This window comes from Macrobrachium rosenbergii, chromosome 22, assembly GCF_040412425.1.
Source record: "Macrobrachium rosenbergii isolate ZJJX-2024 chromosome 22, ASM4041242v1, whole genome shotgun sequence".
Lineage (NCBI taxonomy): Eukaryota > Metazoa > Arthropoda > Malacostraca > Decapoda > Palaemonidae > Macrobrachium > Macrobrachium rosenbergii.
In genome coordinates, this window is record NC_089762.1 from 33,785,891 (window position 1) to 33,805,328 (window position 19,438).

Genomic DNA, 19,438 nt, shown 5'->3' on the forward strand with positions numbered 1-19,438 from the left:
GTCACATTTCTTTGATTTACAGAGCATAGTTACAGCCTTTCAGTGTAGAAAAAATAGGTGTTCACTATATTTAGACCGAAGTCACTGGTAGCTGTGCCTGTAAGCAGTCAAGAGATATTGCTATGCAAATATGTCTTGACTGAGATAACAACCTCAGTGTTAATAAAAGTAATTTTACTGGTAGTAGAAGTTCCCGAGGTTATATCATAATAATAATAATAATAATAATAATAATAATAATAATAATAATAATAATAATAATAATACACCAGCAGTTCATAGGCCATACCTTGTATTTTACAATTCGGACCCTTCATAATTTCCTCAGTGGATTTTTAGTGAAAAGCAATAGCACCTTTATGACAGATACTCATTATTAGAACTCAGACCTGTCTGTCTATCTGTCTGTCCGTATGGCTGTCAGTACGTTAACCCGTCTGTCTATCTGTCTGTCTGTATGGCTGTCAGTACGTTAATCTCTCTACTGTTCTTTTTCTAACATCATGATCAACGCAAAATCTCATATCTCTTCCTGTCGATGTTTCTCAAGAAACCAGACTTCCACATTTCGTCCCACAGACAGTTAAAGGTTGCACCAGCCCTTTGATCATTTAGATTGGATATCTGGTAAATGGGAGACTTGGTGGAATGCCCTTATGTGTCTGCGGCATTCGTGAAGGTAGCTGCTGTCTGATAGCGTGGGAAAATTCATGAGGGGAAAAAAAAAGACTTAAGGTCACTTTTCAGAAAATCTTAAATAATATATATAATATATATATATATATATATATATATATATATATATATATATATATATATATATATATATATATATATATATAATTTGAAAACTATGTCTTTAGTGAACATTTAGAAGAATGAATAACTGAACATTAATACCTTTAAATTTTTTTTTTATTTAGATCCGAAAATTATTATCATATGTATAATTCAGTGCAATATTCTTCCCTAGATTATTATTATTATTATTATTATTATTATTATTATTATTCAGAAGATGAACCGTATTCGTATGGAACAAGCCCATAGGGCCATTGACTTGAAATTCAAGCTTCAAAAGAGTATGGTGTTCATTAGAAAAAGTAATAAAAGTAAATGGAAAATACAGAAAGAACAAATTAGTTATTAAAAGAGAAAAAATGAATTAACAAATGAATAAATAAATAGATAAAAAGATGGGTAAATTATTAAAATACAAGGAGAATAAGACATTAGGGTAATAATGCATTGCATCTTTGCATGAACTTTTGAAGTTTATGAACTTCAAATTTTGATTAAGTGATATCTTTCGGATAAAATCGAGATTATGCTCTGCAAAACTTCAGTCTTTATTACAGCAAAAAGTATCTGTCATAACAGCCAATTGATGCATATAAACGATTTACAAACCATTCAATATTCTTTCAACACAAACAAAGATTGATAAGGGTACGTGAAAACATGATTTCATAAAGCGCAAAACAAACCTTTCTAGCAAATACAGAGCATCGTCCCCGGATAATATATCATCCAAACATGCGCACTTTCTTGTAAGCATTTACCCCGTGATCATACATTATAATTTCGCTCGCGGAGCTGACGTCAGTTCCGCGTCATGTTCCCAGCCAATATATCAAACACTCCCCAGATGATACATGCATGATGATTGGATCCAGTAAGGAAACAAAAAACACAACAAGTCTGGATATTATCCTTAGAGAATTTCTGCTCTCGATTTTGCGACTGACAGCCGAAGCCTTTTATTGGAAATCTTCAAGATGTTGAAGTGTTAATTCGACGTCTATATTTTTTTTACTATTTCTGTGAAACATTTTTGTGGATGTTAGATTTCATTTAATTTCTTTATACTTAGTAAGAGGGAGACTATAGGCAGGTAATTAAGCAAGCAACTATGGGAGAGAGAAAGAAAAAACTATATGTAGTCAGTTAAGCAAGCAACTAAAGAGAGAGAGAGAGAGAGAGAGAGAGAGAGAGAGAGAGAGGGCTATATGTAGTCAGTTAAACAAACAACTAAAGAGAGAGAGAGAGAGAGAGAGAGAGAGAGAGAGAGAGAGAGGGGGGCCTATATGTAGTCAGTTAAACAAACAACTGAGAGAGAAAGAGAGAGAAACTATATGTAGTCAGTTAAGCTAACAACTAAGAGAGAGAGAGAGAGAGAGACGGTAGGTAGTCAATTAAGCGAACAACTAAGGGAGAGAGAGAGAGAGATTGTAACTAAAAGGGTGAAAATAGTCCCAAGTAATTCGTTGGGGAATTGTCTTAACATGAACAACCCATTTTCAACCATATCCAGATTCAAAAGTAAATTCTGTATCACTCCTGCTGATATAAAATGCAGTATTTGCATTCAGCAAAGAGAACACGCAAATATTGCAAAAAATTGAGTTGTTACTCTTTACAAAAAATAAGAATATAGATTTAGGTACTGAAGAGATTAAAATTCGAAGATTCATCATAATCAAATGCAAAACAATATTATGTTTTATCTGTGCATTATATCTTCCCTCGTTGATCTTTCCATGCATAGAAAATTATTGCCGTCTGGTAATAAGTCAGTTAATATCGTTTTTTTTTAAATGCTATACAATATATATATGTGTGTGTGTATATGTGTATGTGTATATACGTGTGTGTGTGTATATATATATATATATATATATATATATATATATATATATATATATATATATATATATATATATATATATATATATATATATATATATATATATATATATATATATCAGAAGAATTATTTTCCCTTCTTTTTTGAAGATTTTATCAATTATCAAAGCTGCTTCAACAATGGTTATTTTGTAGTTAATATTTTCTGTAGTCAAGCTTTCCCCCTTCACTTTATAATGACGAAAGGAAGGTTTCACATCCAAAAAGATGGCTAAATGTACTCAAGTCATCTGTATGACCTCAAAAAACGCAGCTTTGTAATGACTTTCTTGCCACATAATAGCAGTTTTTGTTGAAACATGTGGAGAGGAAAATACGTTAAACTGAAATACGGTTCCTAATTGCCTGTCATGTTATGTCAGTAAATTATACGAGCAACCGTATTCCTCTCTCTCTCTCTCTCTCTCTCTCTCTCTCTCTCTCTCTCTCTCTCTCTCTCTCTCTGCTAAAATATTTAGCTTCTTTTTTACCGTTCACATTTCACATTAGGCAGAGGAAACAGGAAGATTCATCTAGAGAAAAAGCTATATAGAACTCAAGAATGGATAAAATGTTGCTAAATAAAACCATTATGTTCGCATGAACACTCTTTAAGGCCAACAGCAAGAAAACTAGGAAAGATAGAAAAAAAGAAAGAAAAAAGAAAGAATAATCTATTCACTTGGGTTTACTGACCTGGCTAGACAAATAATTATTAATTTGAAGAAGAAAAAACTAACTTTTCCGTCCGAGTCCACAAAAAATTAAATATATTTGCCATATCAATCCTTTTGGAGTTTAAAACATTCGTGTCGTCTTTAACAAATTTAAAAAAAAAGTATAACGAAGAACAGGAAGCAGTGATTATAAAATAATTAACTTGAAAGATTGAAACTTGAATAGTTATAATTAACTGTAGCTGTCATCGCGAAGAAAAATTAATCAGTCTGACTGAATGAACAACTGTGCTATAAAATGTGGAAAGCGATATTCAGTATCATCACTAAAACTAAGAGACAAAGTAAATTTAAATGTCTTTCCAATGTACAAAAAATAATAATGCAATCACTTGTGAGTCTATATGTATAAATATAAAATAAAAATAAAGTTAAATATCTTATCATCATAATCGTGTAATGTTCCTCCAAGCTGTCTCATCTCATCTAAATATTTTTCCAAACTATCTTATCTCATCTAAATGTTCCTCCAAACCATCTCATCTCATCTAAATGTTCTTCCAAACTATCTCATCTCATCTAAATGTTCCTCCAAACCATCTCATCTCATCTAAATGTTCCTCCAAACTATCTCATCTCAAACTCTAAAATGTTCCTCCAAACTATCTCATCTCATCTAAATGTTCTTCTATCTCATCTCAAAATGTTCCAAACCATCTCATCTCATCTAAATGTTCTTCCAAACTATCTCATCTCATCTAAATGTTCCTCCAAACCATCTCATCTCATCTAAATGTTCTTCCAAACTATCTCATCTCATCTAAATATTTTTCCAAACTATCTTATCTAAATGTTCCTCCAAACCATCTCATCTCATCTAAATGTTCTTCCAAACTATCTCATCTCATCTAAATGTTCTTCCAAACTACTGTTCTCATCTCAATCTAAATGTTCTCATCTAAATGTTCTATCTCATCTCATCTAAATGTTCTTCCAAACTATCTCATCTCATCTAAATGTTCTTCCAAACCATCTCATCTCATCTAAATGTTCTTCCAAACTATCTCATCTCATCTAAATGTTCCTCCAAACTATCTCATCTCATCTAAATGTTCTTCCAAACTATCTCATCTCATCTAAATGTTCTTCCAAACTATCTCATCTCATCTAAATGTTCTTTCAAACCATCTCATCGTCTAAATGTTCTTCCAAACTCATCTCAAAATGTTCTTCCAAACTATCTCATCTAAATGTTCTTCCAAACTATCTCATCTCATCTAAATGTTCTTCCAAACTATCTCATCTCATCTAAATGTTCTTCCAAACTATCTCATCTCATCTAAATGTTCTTTCAAACCGTCTCATCTCACCAAAATGTTCTTCCAAACTATCTCATGTCGTCTAAATGTTCTTCCAAACTTTCTTATCTCATCTAAATGTTCTTCCAAAAAATCTCATCTCATCTAAATGTTCTTCCAAAAAATCTCATCTCATCTAAATGTTCTTCCAAGCCATCTTACGTCGTCTAAATGTTTTTCCAAACTTTCTTATTTCATCTAAATGTTCTTCCAAAAAATCTCATCTCATCTAAATGTTCTTCCAAACTATCTTGTCTCATCTTACCTACGAACACGAGATGCAAAACTCCACAGAGCGCCCACAGTGAACTCATTTCGATGAAAATTCCGTCTGTTAACAGTCAACTGTCTTTTGATGTTTACTCATGAATTAAAGATTCATCACTAACTAACCACTTCCACTTTCCTTCCCAGTATCAACTGAGTCATTTTATTTCGATCTCTCTTTTTTTATTTTTTTGTCTGGTGAGAAATGGATTTATGCTGCTACTGTTTGCCCAACATTAACTGGATCATTTTATTTCAGTCTTTCTTGTTTTTTTTTATTTTGTCTGGCGAGAAATGGATTTATTCCTCGTCAATTAGCACAAAATTTATATACGATAACAAACTCGTGCTTTAAATCCATGAAGAACGAAACAAATAGTGACGAGAAAAGGATTTATTCCTCCGCGGTTTTCACAGAATTCATATACGAAGACAAGCTCGGGCTGTAAATCCATTAAGAACGAAACAAGACGAAAGGACATCACTCTCCACAGACGGTGTCGGAGCGAGCGCGAGTGAGGAGCAGATACTGATGACGAGAGCGACACTTTCAACTCGCGCTGTAGTCCATGGGCAACTGGCAACGTTATGGGCTTCTTGCTTTAAGGAAGAGAACTATGCCATTCCAGGAGGCTTCCTTTACGAGTGTGTGTGTGTGTGTGTGTGTGTGTTTTTTTTCTCCTCCTCGACGCGGATATCGCTCGGGCTGAGAACGTGTTTCGCATTATCGGTTTCAAATGACTTTGATCATTTGCCTTTTTTTATGGATACGTAAACATATTTCGCAAATTTCATAGATGTTATTAACTATACACCCGACAAAAAAAAATTTATTCAGCATAAATACTGAAATAACTCATATGACTTTGGCCACTTTCTTTTACTGATAACCTTCATTAATTCCGAGTCACTTGTCGAAATATCGTTACTGAAGAAAAATGCCTCATTTTGTATCCGTTGATAGTTACTGATAACTACACAAAGCCGTAATTCTCCGGTAATTTCAAATTCTTCAACTAAACTTGCAGAATATCCTTTGAGAAAATTAAGCTTACGGCACATCCAAAATTATATATATTATATAATTATATATATATATATATATATATATATATATATATATATATATATATATATATATATATATATTACCCTCTCCAAATTTCTACAATTATGGCATTTACTGTTTACAAAGAATTACTAACAAACGTTTGGCTATTGAAAATTTATTTCAAACTCAACGATAAATCTTTAAAAAGTTGCGTTAAAAACATTTTGAACACTTAACGAAATACATTTTGTTCGGTGTAATAATCGCAAAAGAAAAAGCTAAAATATCATAGGCGGCTTTGGTAGCCATTCAGTAGCATATAGTGTTCTACATAAGTATTTAAGCTGATTCGTATATTTTACCAACATTTACAGTCGTTATAATTTTGCTACAACACGTTCGAAAACCAAAATCCTGTTCTGTATCATAAGCCATCACTGTGAACTAATCCTTCTCTCTCCATCGTGTGTTACATAATCAATATATCCATATTATTGGTCTAGCTTTCCTTCAAAGCCACCAGTTACACAACATATTGGCTTGCTGCCAAGTATGTGCAGGTAACCACTGAAAATTATTTATTTAAATGCGAGTATTAAAATCTGTAAAGTCTAACAAAAACTTGCTTCCTCATTTTATCTTTTTTCTCAGATCTGGAGCCAACCAATGTTTTGCCAGAAAATAACCCTAAATCCATGTGTAAACCAAGAAACAGAATAAATATTTTAGAAGTATTGGGAATATATGTTGGCTTGAGCCTGCCATTCATTCACTGCAATCGGTTTTATGTCCAAGTTTCCTCCAAGCCTTGTGTAAAATATATTACTGTAGTTACATATTCTGACTCGATTATAATTATATCGAAACACTGTAAAAGGGAAATTACTTTTTTGTATTGGTAGCTTTTGGTCCCAAGGCCACAACATCGTCCACTGTTACCTACTGAGGCACATGTCTGGTTAGTTCTTCATTGAAGGGGTGGGTAGAGCTCTCAGCTAGCACGCTGTTGGCCCAGCGTTCGACTCTCTGACCGGCCAATGAAGAATTAGAGGAATTTATTTCTGGTGATAGAAATTCATTTCTCGTCATAATGTGGTTCGGATTCCACAATAAGCTGTAGGTCCCGGTTGCTAGGTAACCAGTTGGTTCTTAGCCACGTAAAATTAATCTAATCCTTCGGGCCAGCCCTAGGAGAGCTGTTAATCAGCTCACTGGTCTGGTTAAACTAAAATATACTTAACGTATGCCAGAATTTCCTCCGAGCCTTGTGTAAAATATAGTGTACAAATAATTACTTAACACTGACTATCGATTACATTTCTATAGAAACACCTGATAAGGGGTATTACTTTTCAAAAGCCTTGTATCTTTATCACGCTGCTTCACCGTCCATTCTGCCTCTCCTGATATTAGTTTATTAACGTTTTGTTTAACAGTTTTGGTCTAACCAGTTTGTTTTCGTGACGTCACTTTGAGTCCTACTCCAACTTTTGGTATTTTTCTCTCCTCCTCTTTGTTCAGTTGCATCTGTGGAGCCTCTGCACTACTGAATTTTTAAGGTTGGTTTCATGCTTTCAATTTTATATCCCTTTGTCCTGATGGAAAGTTTCAGAATGACTCGTCATTTTGATTTATAAAACATGATATTATTCTGTATGCAAAGTTTTTAACAAACCAAAATCGGCGACCACTCATATTCAGTATTTTTATGTTATTCAGTTTTTGGCATTTATATACCAAGACAAGCTATTTATTAATACTGTAAAAGCCTTTTTTCTCCTAACTTTATTCCCGACTGACCAAATTTTTAGCAGATACTACAAGGATTTTTTTTTATTATGTGTGGAAAACATTCAAAAGTGCATCAGTAAGTTAGCTGCATAATTAATAGTTCTGGGTATTTTCCTAATATTTTGTGTATTTGAATTTTCATAAGCCAGTGATTGTTTTGCTCCTTTATACAATATATATATATATATATATATATATATATATATATATATATATATATATATATATATATATATATATATATATATATAAATATATATATATATATATATATATATATATATATATATATATATATATATATATATATATATATATATATATATATATATATATATCATTATTTTGCTTAAACTTTTCAGAGAATTATTGCGGATGCGTTCGCTTTTGACAAACATTTCCCAGAACTGTTCTCACTTTCTATTTGATTTTAAATTGATTTTAAATTGAAGGTTTTGTGCTTAATACCTATCATATCTAAAAAAAAAAAGAAACGATTGATATTCTGAATTATGGATTACACGAGAAAAGCATCTGTGCCAAATTTCACTTTATTTTTGATACATAATTCTATGCACCGGTTTTCTGTACAAACTAAGCTTTAAACATTGGAGCATAACTCGTCCCGTTACTGAAATATCGGTCACTCTGAGAAATACAAATATGGGGTCACAAAATATATCCTTGAATATAAATGAGTTCATCCTTTTCCATATTTATGTAAATGAATCATCAAACATTAGTTCCATTTGCGAAAATGAGGTCACCCTCTCATCATGCCATCTCATATTACTTACAAATGTTTCAGAAGTTTTTCAAATCAAATATTCTTAAAATAGAGGCCACGATATTTATGACATGTTAAATAGGTTGATATTTTTTTTTGAGGGAATTAAGCAATCATTTTCTAAATGATAACCTACTGATTAGCTGGACTTTGTAATAACCATTTACTTTTATTTCATCTTATATCAAAAGCTTCTTTGGTTAACGTGATGCGAAACTGTCATAAATCATTAACTGTTTTTCTGATTTTGTTAATGAGCAACGCTGGCAGTACATCCTGTTTATTTAGAACTCTCCTGAGTCCTTGATTTCTGTTTTATTGCTGTTAGTTATTCCGATAGAAAAGTAAATTTTGTTAAGCAAATTAATGCACAATGTATAGACGATATTTGTCATTTTATATATATATATATATATATATATATATATATATATATATATATATATATATATATATATATATATATATATATATATATATATATAGCTTTTGACATAAGATGAAATAAAAGTAAATGGTTGAACAAAGTCCAGTTAATCAGTAGGTTATCGTTTAGAAAATAATTGCTTAATTCCTCCTCCCCAAATATATATATATATATATATATATATATATATATATATATATATATATATTCATATTTATGTATATATATGTGTGTGTATATATATGTACATATATAGAAATATATATATATATATATATATATATATATATATATATACTATATATATATTGATATATATATTTACTTGTTTATATATAGATTCAGACAGACAAATGGACAGATGGATAGATGGTGGTATAGATAAAAAACATGAAGACAGGTATAGCGAAAAAGAGCGTTTCTTAGAGAAAGGGACCTTTAAACAGCTGGACACAGTTGACCTTTCTCCCGTTTACTATTACTTTAGTATTTATCATCTTCTTCAAAAAAGAAAAAAAATAATACATTCATAAATCGCGTCTTATTGATTGTGTCATAAAACAGACTACATATTGATGGTTTAAAATTTAACTGTGTCTAATCTTTCTTTTTGACGAATGGAACTGTTGTGTTACGGTGGTCTTCACTCCAGAAAAGAAACTAGTTTAATGAGAAATTCTCTTCTGACTACAGACAATAGATGCAAATGAAAAGAATAACAGAGCACAAAAGATCAGCCCGTTACGCTTGAGAGTTCGGGAAGAAATACAGGGCAAAGTCATTAACTGTGAATAAAAAAGAAAGATGCTGCCCATCAATCAGTATGGATTGGAAATCGACCTTGACAATCCTCGCAGTGAAAGAAGATGATATTTCAGCCAAACGGGAGCTATTTTCAGGTAATTTGGTCAATCTCCTCCTTCTAAGAAACGCCACTTTCATTCCACCAATCTTCTACTGAACAGCTCAAGTGCCCGAAATATATGGTTTCAAATGAAAATACCACATTTCAAAGTTACACTGGCAGAAAAGACATTCTGTATATTCATATTTATGTATATATATGTGTGTGTACATATATATGTACATATATAGAAATATATATATATATATATATATATATATATATATATATATATATATATATATAGAAAATTAGACAGATGGATAGATGGTGGTATAGATAAATAGGAAGACAGGTATAGCGAAAAAGAGCGAGAGAAAGGGACCTTTAAACAGCTGGACACAGTTGACTTTCAGTTTACTATTACTTTAGTATTTATGGCGAAAAATTGCAAAGAAAAAAAAATAATACATTCCATAAATCGCTTCTTATTGATTGTGTCATAAACAGACTACGATGGAATAAAATTTAACTGTGTCTAATATTCTCTGCATGACGAATGGAACTGTTGTGTTACGGTGGTCTTCACAGGAAAAGAAACTAGTTTAATGAGAAATTCTCTTCTGACTACAGACAATAGATGCAAATGAAAAAGAATAGGGGTGAATAAAATATTAGCCCTGACAGTATGGATGCCATAGACCTACAGCAAAGTGAAAGAGAAGAATATTTCAGAATTATTTTCAGGTAGAAAGAGACACACTTTCATTCCACCAATCTTCCTCGCTCTGGAAATTCGAAAAATACCACATTTCAAAGTTATGGCACACTGTAAGATTTATATTAGAGTATATTTATATTTGACTTCTTAAAAGAAAATTTGTGTTCCATAGAGCCGCTTTGGGGGAAGTTCATCCACCCATCTGTGAAATGTGTAGTGGCAATGATCCATGTTCTAGAATCTCAGAGCTCAGGGAAATGGGTTTACTCATTTACCGTGATGGCCAGGAATTTGATGTCGGGGACTGAATGTGCTCAAAAGTAATGTTTACACGGGACTTTAACTCATTTACCATAAAGTTACCTTGCTTAGCAATGTCCACTCTGGAATTTTACTCATTTACCTATAAAGTCACCTTCCTTAGTAATGTTTACTCTGGACTTTTATCATTTACCTATAAAGTTACCTTGCTTAGCAATGTCCACTCTGGAATTTTACTCATTTACCTATAAAGTTACCTTGCTTAGCAATGTTTACTCTGGACTTTTACCCATTTATCATAAAGTTACCTTGCTTAGCAATGTTCAGTCTGGAATTTTACTCATTTACCTATAAAGTTACCTTCCTTAGTAATGTTTACTCTGGACATTTACTCTTTTACCTATAAAGTTACCTTCCTTAGTAATGTTTACTCTGGACATTTGCTTATTTACCTACAAAGCTACCTTGCTTAGTAATGTTTACTCTGAGCTTTTACTCATTTACCTACAAAGTTACCTTGCTTAGTAATGTTTACTCTGAACTTTTACTTATTTACCTATAAAGTTACCTGGCTGAGCAATGTTTACTCTGGACTTTTACTCATTTACCTATAAAGTTACCTTGCTTAGTAATGTTTACTCTGGACTTTTACTTTCTTACCTATAAAGTTACCCTCCTTAGTAATGTTTACTCTGTACTTTCACTCATTTACCTATAAAGTTACCTTGCTTAGAAATGTTTACTCAGGACTTTTACTTATTTTCATATAATGCTACCTTGCTTAGTAATGTTTACTCTGAGCTTTTACCCATTTGCCTGTAAAGATAACTTGCTTAATAATGTTTACTCTGGACTTTTACTCATTTGCCTATAAAGTTACCTTGCTTAGTAATGTTTACTCTGGACTTTTACTCATTTACCCATAAAGATACCTTGCTGAGTAATGTTTACTGTGGACTTTCACTCATTTACCCATAAAGTTACACAGCGGACTCTTACCCATTTACCTATAAAGATACCTTCCTTAGTAATGTTCACTCTGAACTTTTACTCATTTACCCATAAAGTTACCTTGCTTAGTAATGTTTACTCTGGACTTTTACTCATTTACCTAAAAAGTTACCTTGCTTAGTAATGTTTACTCTGGACTTTTACTTATTTACCTATAAAGTTACCTTCCTTAGTAATGTTTACTGTGGAGTTTTACTCCTTTACCTAAAAAGTTACCTTGCTTAGTAATGTTTACTCTGGACTTTTACTCCTTTACCTAAAAAGTTACCTTGCTCAGTAATGTTTACTCTGGACTTTTACTTATTTACCTATAAAGTTACCTTCCTTAGTAATGTTTACTGTGGACTTTTACTCCTTTACCTAAAAAGTTACCTTGCTTAGTAATGTTTACTCTGGACTTTTATTCATTTACCTAAAAAGTTACCTTGCTTAGTAATGTTTACTCTGGACTTTTACTCATTTACCCATAAAGTTACCTTGCCTAGTAGTGATTACTCTGGACTTTTACTCATTTACCCATTAAGATACCTTGCTTAGTAATGTTTACTCTGGACTTTTACTCATTTACCTATAAAGACACCTTGCTTAGTAATGTTTACTCTGGACTCTTACTCATTTACCTAAAATGTTACCTCGCTTGATAATGTTTACTCTGGAGTTTTACTCATTTACCCATAAAGATACCTTGCTTAGTAATGTTTACTCTGGACTTATACTCATTTACCTAAAACGTTACCTTGCTTAGAAATGTTTACTCTGGACTTTTACTCATTTGCCTATAAAGATACCTTGCTTAGTAATATTTACTCTCGACTTTTACTCATTTGCCTATAAAGATACCTTGCTTAGTAATGGTTACTCTGGACTTTTACTTATTTGCCTATAAAGATACCTTGCTTATTAATGTTTACTCTTGACTTTTATTCATTTACCTATAAAGTTACCTTGCTTAGTAATGTTTACTCTGGACTTTTACTCATTTGCCTATAAAGATACGTTGCTTAGTAATGTTTACTCTGAACTTTTACTCATTTGCCTATAAAGATACGTTGCTTAGTAATGTTTCTCTGGACTTTTACTCATTTGTCTAAAAGATACCTTGCTTAGTAATGTTTACTCTGGACTTTTACTCATTTAGGCTATCTAAAACGTTACCTTGCTTAGTAATGTTTACTCTGGACTTTTACTCATTTGCCTATAAAGATACCTTGCTTAGTAATGTTTACTCTGGACTTTTACTCATTTACCTATAAAGTTACCTTGCTTAGTAATGTTTACTCTGGACTTTTACTCATTTGCCTACAAAGTTACCTTGCTTATTAATGTTTACTCTGGACTTTTACTCATTTACCTATAAAGTTACTTTGCTTAGTAATGTTTACTCTAGACTTTTACTCATTTGCCTATAAAGATACCTTGCTTAGTAATGTTTACTCTGGACTTTTACTCATTTACCTATAAAGTTACCTTGCTTAGTAATGTTTACTCTGGACTTTTACTCATTTGCCTACAAAGTTACCTAGCTTAGTAATGTTTACTCTGGACTTTTACTCATTTACCTATAAAGTTAAATTGCTTAGTAATGTTTAGGCTACTCTGGACTTTTACTCATTTACAAATAAAGTTACCTTGCTTAGTAATGAGTACTCTGGACTTTTACTTATTTACCTATAAAGTTACCTTGCTTATTAATGTTTACTCTTGACTTTTACTTATTTACCAGTTAAGTTGTCTTAGTTTTACGAAAGGCAAAAGCTGTTATATGAATTGCAGTTTGGTGTATCAAATAATTCATCGAATATAAACATCCAAAATATATTAAAGTCGAAAATTAATGTTTACTCTGGACTTTTACTTATTTATCAATAGAGTTACATTTCTTTTACGAAAGTCAAAAGCAGTTATGTGAATTGCAATTTGTGTCATAAATAATTCATCGAATATAAACATTCAATATATATTTAGGCTGAGAAGTAATGTTTACTCTGGACTTTTAATTATTTACCAATAAAGTTAAATGTCTTTTACGAAACTCAAAAGTTGTTGTTTGAATAGCTATTTCATGTATCGTAAATAATTAACTAAATGTAAATATTCAAAATATATTTAAGTTGAAAAGTAATGTTCGCCCTGGACTTTTATTACTCATTTATCAATAAAGTTACATTTCGTCTACGAAAGTCAAAAGCTGTTGTTTTAATAGCAATTTGGTTATCATAAGTAATTCATCGATTTCCCAAATATTCAAAATATATTTAAATTAACTGATTAACTCCACTTACGCATAAATCTATATACTAAAGCGTTTCATCTTGTTAAGGATCTTATATCATTAATCTCGAAAGTAATCGCTTTAGGTGTGACGCATATTCACTAACGCAAGAAACTTGAGTTTTTTTGCAATTAGAATTACAAATGGAAACGGTAAGATTAAAATCACAGCAATTTAATGACGCCTATTTCTTTAAAAACCCAAAGATAAATATTCTTTGTCAAAATAAATCCCACAATGCATCAAGATTGCTGAAAGTCAGAAATGCAGAAATGGTGTTTAAACGATAGTAGTCACCTTACTTCAAGTGGGTATCAATTCAAGCATATATGGAAATATAAATGAGGAGAAGGATTCCAATTAAAAAAATAAGCTGAAAAGATCTTGTCTCAAAATTGGAACTGGAAATAAAAAAAAAAATTTTCAAATAAGTCGGACAGCGCCATATTTCGAAACTTCACCTCATCCTGCATCCGGGAGTCATGACGTCACGCATAACGCTAAAGCCGGTCAAGGTATTTAAACGCCGCAGGATCCTGGAGAGGTGTGCAACATGGAGGCTTTCGAAGTTCTGTTCATGGCGTCTGAGAACTTGATACACTAAAACCCCTTAACAATGGACCATTGACTTTTGACTCAAATATATTCGATTTATCAATCTACGATAACTTTCCAGGTATTGAAAGACTCAGAAAATCAATTTTCCATGAACTGGAGGGCTAGAGAAAAGCTTATAACTCCCTAACGCAGTTTTGTAGGGACTGGAAAGCTATAATCAGATTTTTTGAAGGACTGGAAGGCTGAAGCTAAGATGCTAATTATTTTCCAAGGACTGCAAGGCTCTAGCAATGAGACATACTACTTAGCACTCAGTTTCCTATTGACTGGAAAGCTATAACGAAGATAAGAGCTTCTTAATACTCAAGTTTTCAGGATTACCTGTCCATAACAAAATAAAATCTTTTGTGTATAAAAGAACAGTTACCAGTTAGTTACAAGCTTAAAGCATTTGGCGATGGTCAGAATCAAGATCGTTATCGCTGGAAGAAAGGAAACCTCTGAGAAATTTATTTATTGAAAGTGGTATGTACCTACCAAAGAGTCTTAACGAGTGTTGTAGTCAGAGGAATATTGAATGTGTTATGTACCTACCAAAGAGTCTTAACGAGTGTTGTAGTCGGAGGAATACGAACCAGTACAACGAAGACTTCAGCAATTTGTCAGTGTTATTCAATGCATTCACGACGATTCACTCGGTGTTAGTCTCTGCCTTTAGATGTTCTAAGTATTTGGTATTATTCCTAAAAAGGGACGATATAAAGTTGATATAAAGCTTTCGTAACTTAAATTGAGAAATAAGTTAGGACAACTTGAATTCTACTTCAGCAGAGTTTGTTATTTAAGTCATATATTATCGAGGCAATTTTAGGTTGGGGGGAAAGAAATTCAGTATACGATACCTCTGTGGCTTGGATTTGAACTTTAATCTCAACATCTGCTGAGGCACTAGTGGCTTCGTTTCTCCGCGGAAAACGATCATAACTCAAACATTCTTGCCGGAATATAGATTAATATTCCCAGTTTTACAGGATGGACTTTGCTGAAGTGAACCTTTGAAACTACAACACATTTCGTCAAGCATAAGGACGAAAGTTACAATAGCTTCTTCTCAATACACACTACTTGTAAAGTTCAAGAGTCAGGGGGAAGTGGCCTGCATCTTCATAACAGGTAAGGTAAAATAAATCCTTCATTTTCAGGGAAAGAGAAAACTAGACCTTTTGGCATTTCGAATGTCAAGAAACTTAATACGATATTGTATAATTTTGTAACAAGCTTAATATCATCAGCAGTTTTATTTTTCCATGGAATATTGTTTCCTCAATCTTTTACATCTTTAACAAAGTTCTCAAAATGGAAAGAGCAAATCATTTTTCAAGAACACAGAAGTCTATCAGAAAATAAGAGAACCACAATTGTGGATGTGTGAGATATACAGGGAGTTGAGGAGGGTGGAGAGAGAGAGAGAGAGAGAGAGAGAGAGAGAGAGAGAGAGAGAGAGAGAGAGAGAGAGAGAGAGAGAGAGAGAAGACAGGCCTTTTCAGTAATCTTTTAAGGGAAAACAAAATTTACGAACTTAGAAAAACATTATTAAAGCAAGAATTTTCCACAAAGGCAGTTAACAAAATCTTAGTGACATCTTCTACACTTAGACTGGAGTTCACATTTTAGTTTGAATGCTCATGATTTTTATTCGAGTGACCACTGTTCCTTTTCCTCTACTTTTTTTTCATTTTTGTGGTTTATAGCTGATAGACATTCTTCAGCTTTACCCCTGCCAAGCATTCTTGGGAATTACCTTTGAGAAATGAAGATTATTTTCTCTACGTGGTCATTGTCATGAGAGTTAAGGGAAAAAGAATACCTCACTATGCTCGTTTCACTACCTGGATTTTTACTTTTATTGTTTCTAGAAATATATGCCCTCTACCAAGTTCATGCATTCCTTTTCTGAAATTTTACACATCTTATTTAAAGATATTCTGATTATTTAAGTCTGAATTCAGATGTCAATGTCACTAGTTAGTGAGATGGTACGCCGTCTATATTGTTCTAAATTAAACCACTTTAACCTTTTTTGTTCATGGTTAGTTAGTCTGAATATCACCTGACTTACATCTAGCGTGCTTGTAACAGACAAGGAAGGCACTGTTACTGAACTGATCTCCCTCTCTTCTCCAGTACAGACCCATGTCACTATGTCATGGATCAGCTTATTATACCTGGAAATACTTGCAATTGCCTCGCCAGGAGGTCGTATGCTACCCATCCAGTGCAACAAGCTATTCAACAAAGCTTCGCCGCAACTCTTGAATAAGTATTCCACGGGAACCGAACCCACTCCAGAGGCGACCTGTGATTACGAAATTTCAAGCCATCGGTTTCCCTGAGGCAGCTGTAACTACCGTTACTTATATGGATTGTAACGTTATTATTCTTTTCTCATAAGCCCATTTAATTAAAATCCTAAATCTCTGTAGCTTCGTACGGTTAGTGTTTCCACCTTATTAACCAACAAAATTATCACCAACAGCCCAGAGGACTTACAGAGCTACCTCATATAGCCCACGGCCTAGACCGTGCTTATAGCTTTCAGGACTAAAAAGTCTTGTCTCCCTTCGGTTGGCCGTCCTTTTTCTGACTCTCAGAGGTTAAGTTCACCATGGCGCGCTTTGCCAAACGAGGGTATCTTGCGTCAACGAACATCTACATTCTCCAAGACTCTTGAGTTGGATTCTTTTCGCATCATTTCTCTTGTCCTCAGATCAGTGGCACCATCTTTGGCACCTGGCAAGTTCTGCATCACTAATAGTCTAAGTAGGTAAGGAAAGGATTACAAATACACGTTTCAAGATGTCTAGTCATTGAAGTGGTACAAAAAAAAATAGTGTTTACATTCAAACATTTTAGTTACATAATAATTACAATTTTCAGTTACCAAACATTTGTCGTGAAGTAGTTCACCTGGATTTGTAAGTTGTTAGTCAAATGTATGCAAGTCTCTTTTGTGACATTCACTAGTGCACAGTTTAATAGACTTATCACAAAAACAGATTATTAAAGCTGATTGCATGAAAATTGAAGATTTGGTCCAATAGCTAAAAGGAATATCCTCTGTATATTACTGTTGATATTTTCCCATGCAGACTGTGTAGTGTTCCAGTATAGTAACAAGGAATGTAACTGAAATTCATTCCAAACTGAACCCCTCAGTTGATACAAGCTTAAATTGTTTCGTCTGTTATCATCTACTCCACGTTGTTCAAGCTTCGTATGATTCCAAACAGCATTTCTTTGGGTAAGATCTTTGGGTGAGATATGCCATTTTTTAAAGGTTTAATGCTCAGGCCACGCCCCTAACTTCTTGTGGTCCTTAAACTTCATCTTTTCGATGAGCACCTAAAGATAGTGAAGTCAGATTTTGGCTGTCATCTTCTCAGCAATCATCTGTTGAGGCTCGAAGCAATTACCTTACCATACATTATGATTCTTTTCATTAATGAGCTGCACTCACTGGCTAATTCAATGATTGCACTTCCCATTCTTCCTTGAAGTCAACTGCATGTCACAAAAGACAACCTAAGGTGTGGTTTAAGAGTGAAAGCATTGACTTTTGTACTGATGTTACTTGTCTTGTGTCTATAAATCTAACCTCCTTGGTTAATTGTCACCCAAATGGTCATAGGACCTTTTCTGTGTTGTCTAACTTTCCTTTTTGAAATCATTATCAAGTAATAACCACGCTAAGCGTTGCTTTTCACTGACCGACAGACCAGCAGTGTAGCGGCAAACTAATCTGCAAACATTTTTAAAAATCATTTTCATGTCAAAAGTCTTATCTCTAAATTAGCTAAAGTAGTTTGATGTCGGCAGTAAAACATTCATGCCATGATTTTACTTTTAATTGTTCTTGTTAATAGCCAAGATGGTTGAAAAAAATCCTATAATGAGGATAAAAGCTATAAAATCCAGCAGAAAATATTACTATACAGCGCTTGAAAAAATTGAAAGAGTCACCCATACTAAAAAATTATATTTTCTATAAAATAAATTGTTTTGTTATTAGAAAATGGTAATATAGTGAACAATATGGGAGACCTATATACTCTCTCTCTTTTTTTAGGTGAGGTGGATAAGCCTAAACGGGATGAAAATTATCTTGAAAAAACTAACTGATCTGTTCATTTAGTGAAAGATGATAGCGATCGTTGATGACAGTAAATATTTTCTTCTGAAATTTTGATATGGCTTGCTCATGGTAGAGATCTGATCCATCTTTTCAGGATCATCTGCTCTGAATCGACTGACTTTTCCATGCCAAGAAATTCAATGGGATGCTTGGTGAGACTGAGCAATTAACAAGTTTTGGACGTAATATGGCAACTGTCTCGCTTGCCTCCCTTTAGGTGTGACGTCGTGAGGGGATTGTCTTACCCGACAATGATGCAACATTTTTAGATCTCCCATAGATAAATGTTCATCCATTTATCATCCGTCTGTGTTTATTTTGGAGGTCCTTCGATCATCCATCGTTTCACCAACGTCACCCACTTTGTGGGCTACTTCTTTTTCAGGTAAAGTCCACAGGTTTTTAAATAACTTTGTCTCGTGTCACAGATGTTGTTGAAAAGATGTCTTTCATGCTTCCAATAACACTTTAAACATGATTTTTACAATTCTATATGCAATTTCTTCCATGTGAAGGCCGAAAATTTTGTATTTTAT

The 19,438-nt window shown here is 33.0% G+C and overlaps 1 protein-coding gene and 1 long non-coding RNA gene across 2 annotated transcripts in view; one reads left to right on the forward strand and one right to left on the reverse strand.

Annotated features, from left to right (window-relative positions):
* LOC136850724 (zwei Ig domain protein zig-8-like) overlaps positions 1-5,566 on the reverse strand; it is a 26,088-nt gene extending 20,522 nt beyond the window's left edge. The window contains exon 1 of the mRNA XM_067124593.1: positions 4,986-5,566. Within this exon, the coding sequence (XP_066980694.1) occupies positions 4,986-5,034 (49 nt within the window). The 5' untranslated portion in view covers positions 5,035-5,566. The remainder of the gene's footprint in view (positions 1-4,985) is intronic.
* Positions 1-17,530, forward strand: part of LOC136850726 (uncharacterized) — a 111,238-nt gene extending 93,708 nt beyond the window's left edge. The window contains exons 3-4 of the long non-coding RNA XR_010856714.1: positions 15,742-15,883; positions 16,895-17,530. This is a non-coding gene — a long non-coding RNA (uncharacterized lncRNA). The remainder of the gene's footprint in view (positions 1-15,741; positions 15,884-16,894) is intronic.
* Positions 17,531-19,438: the final 1,908 nt, after the last annotated feature.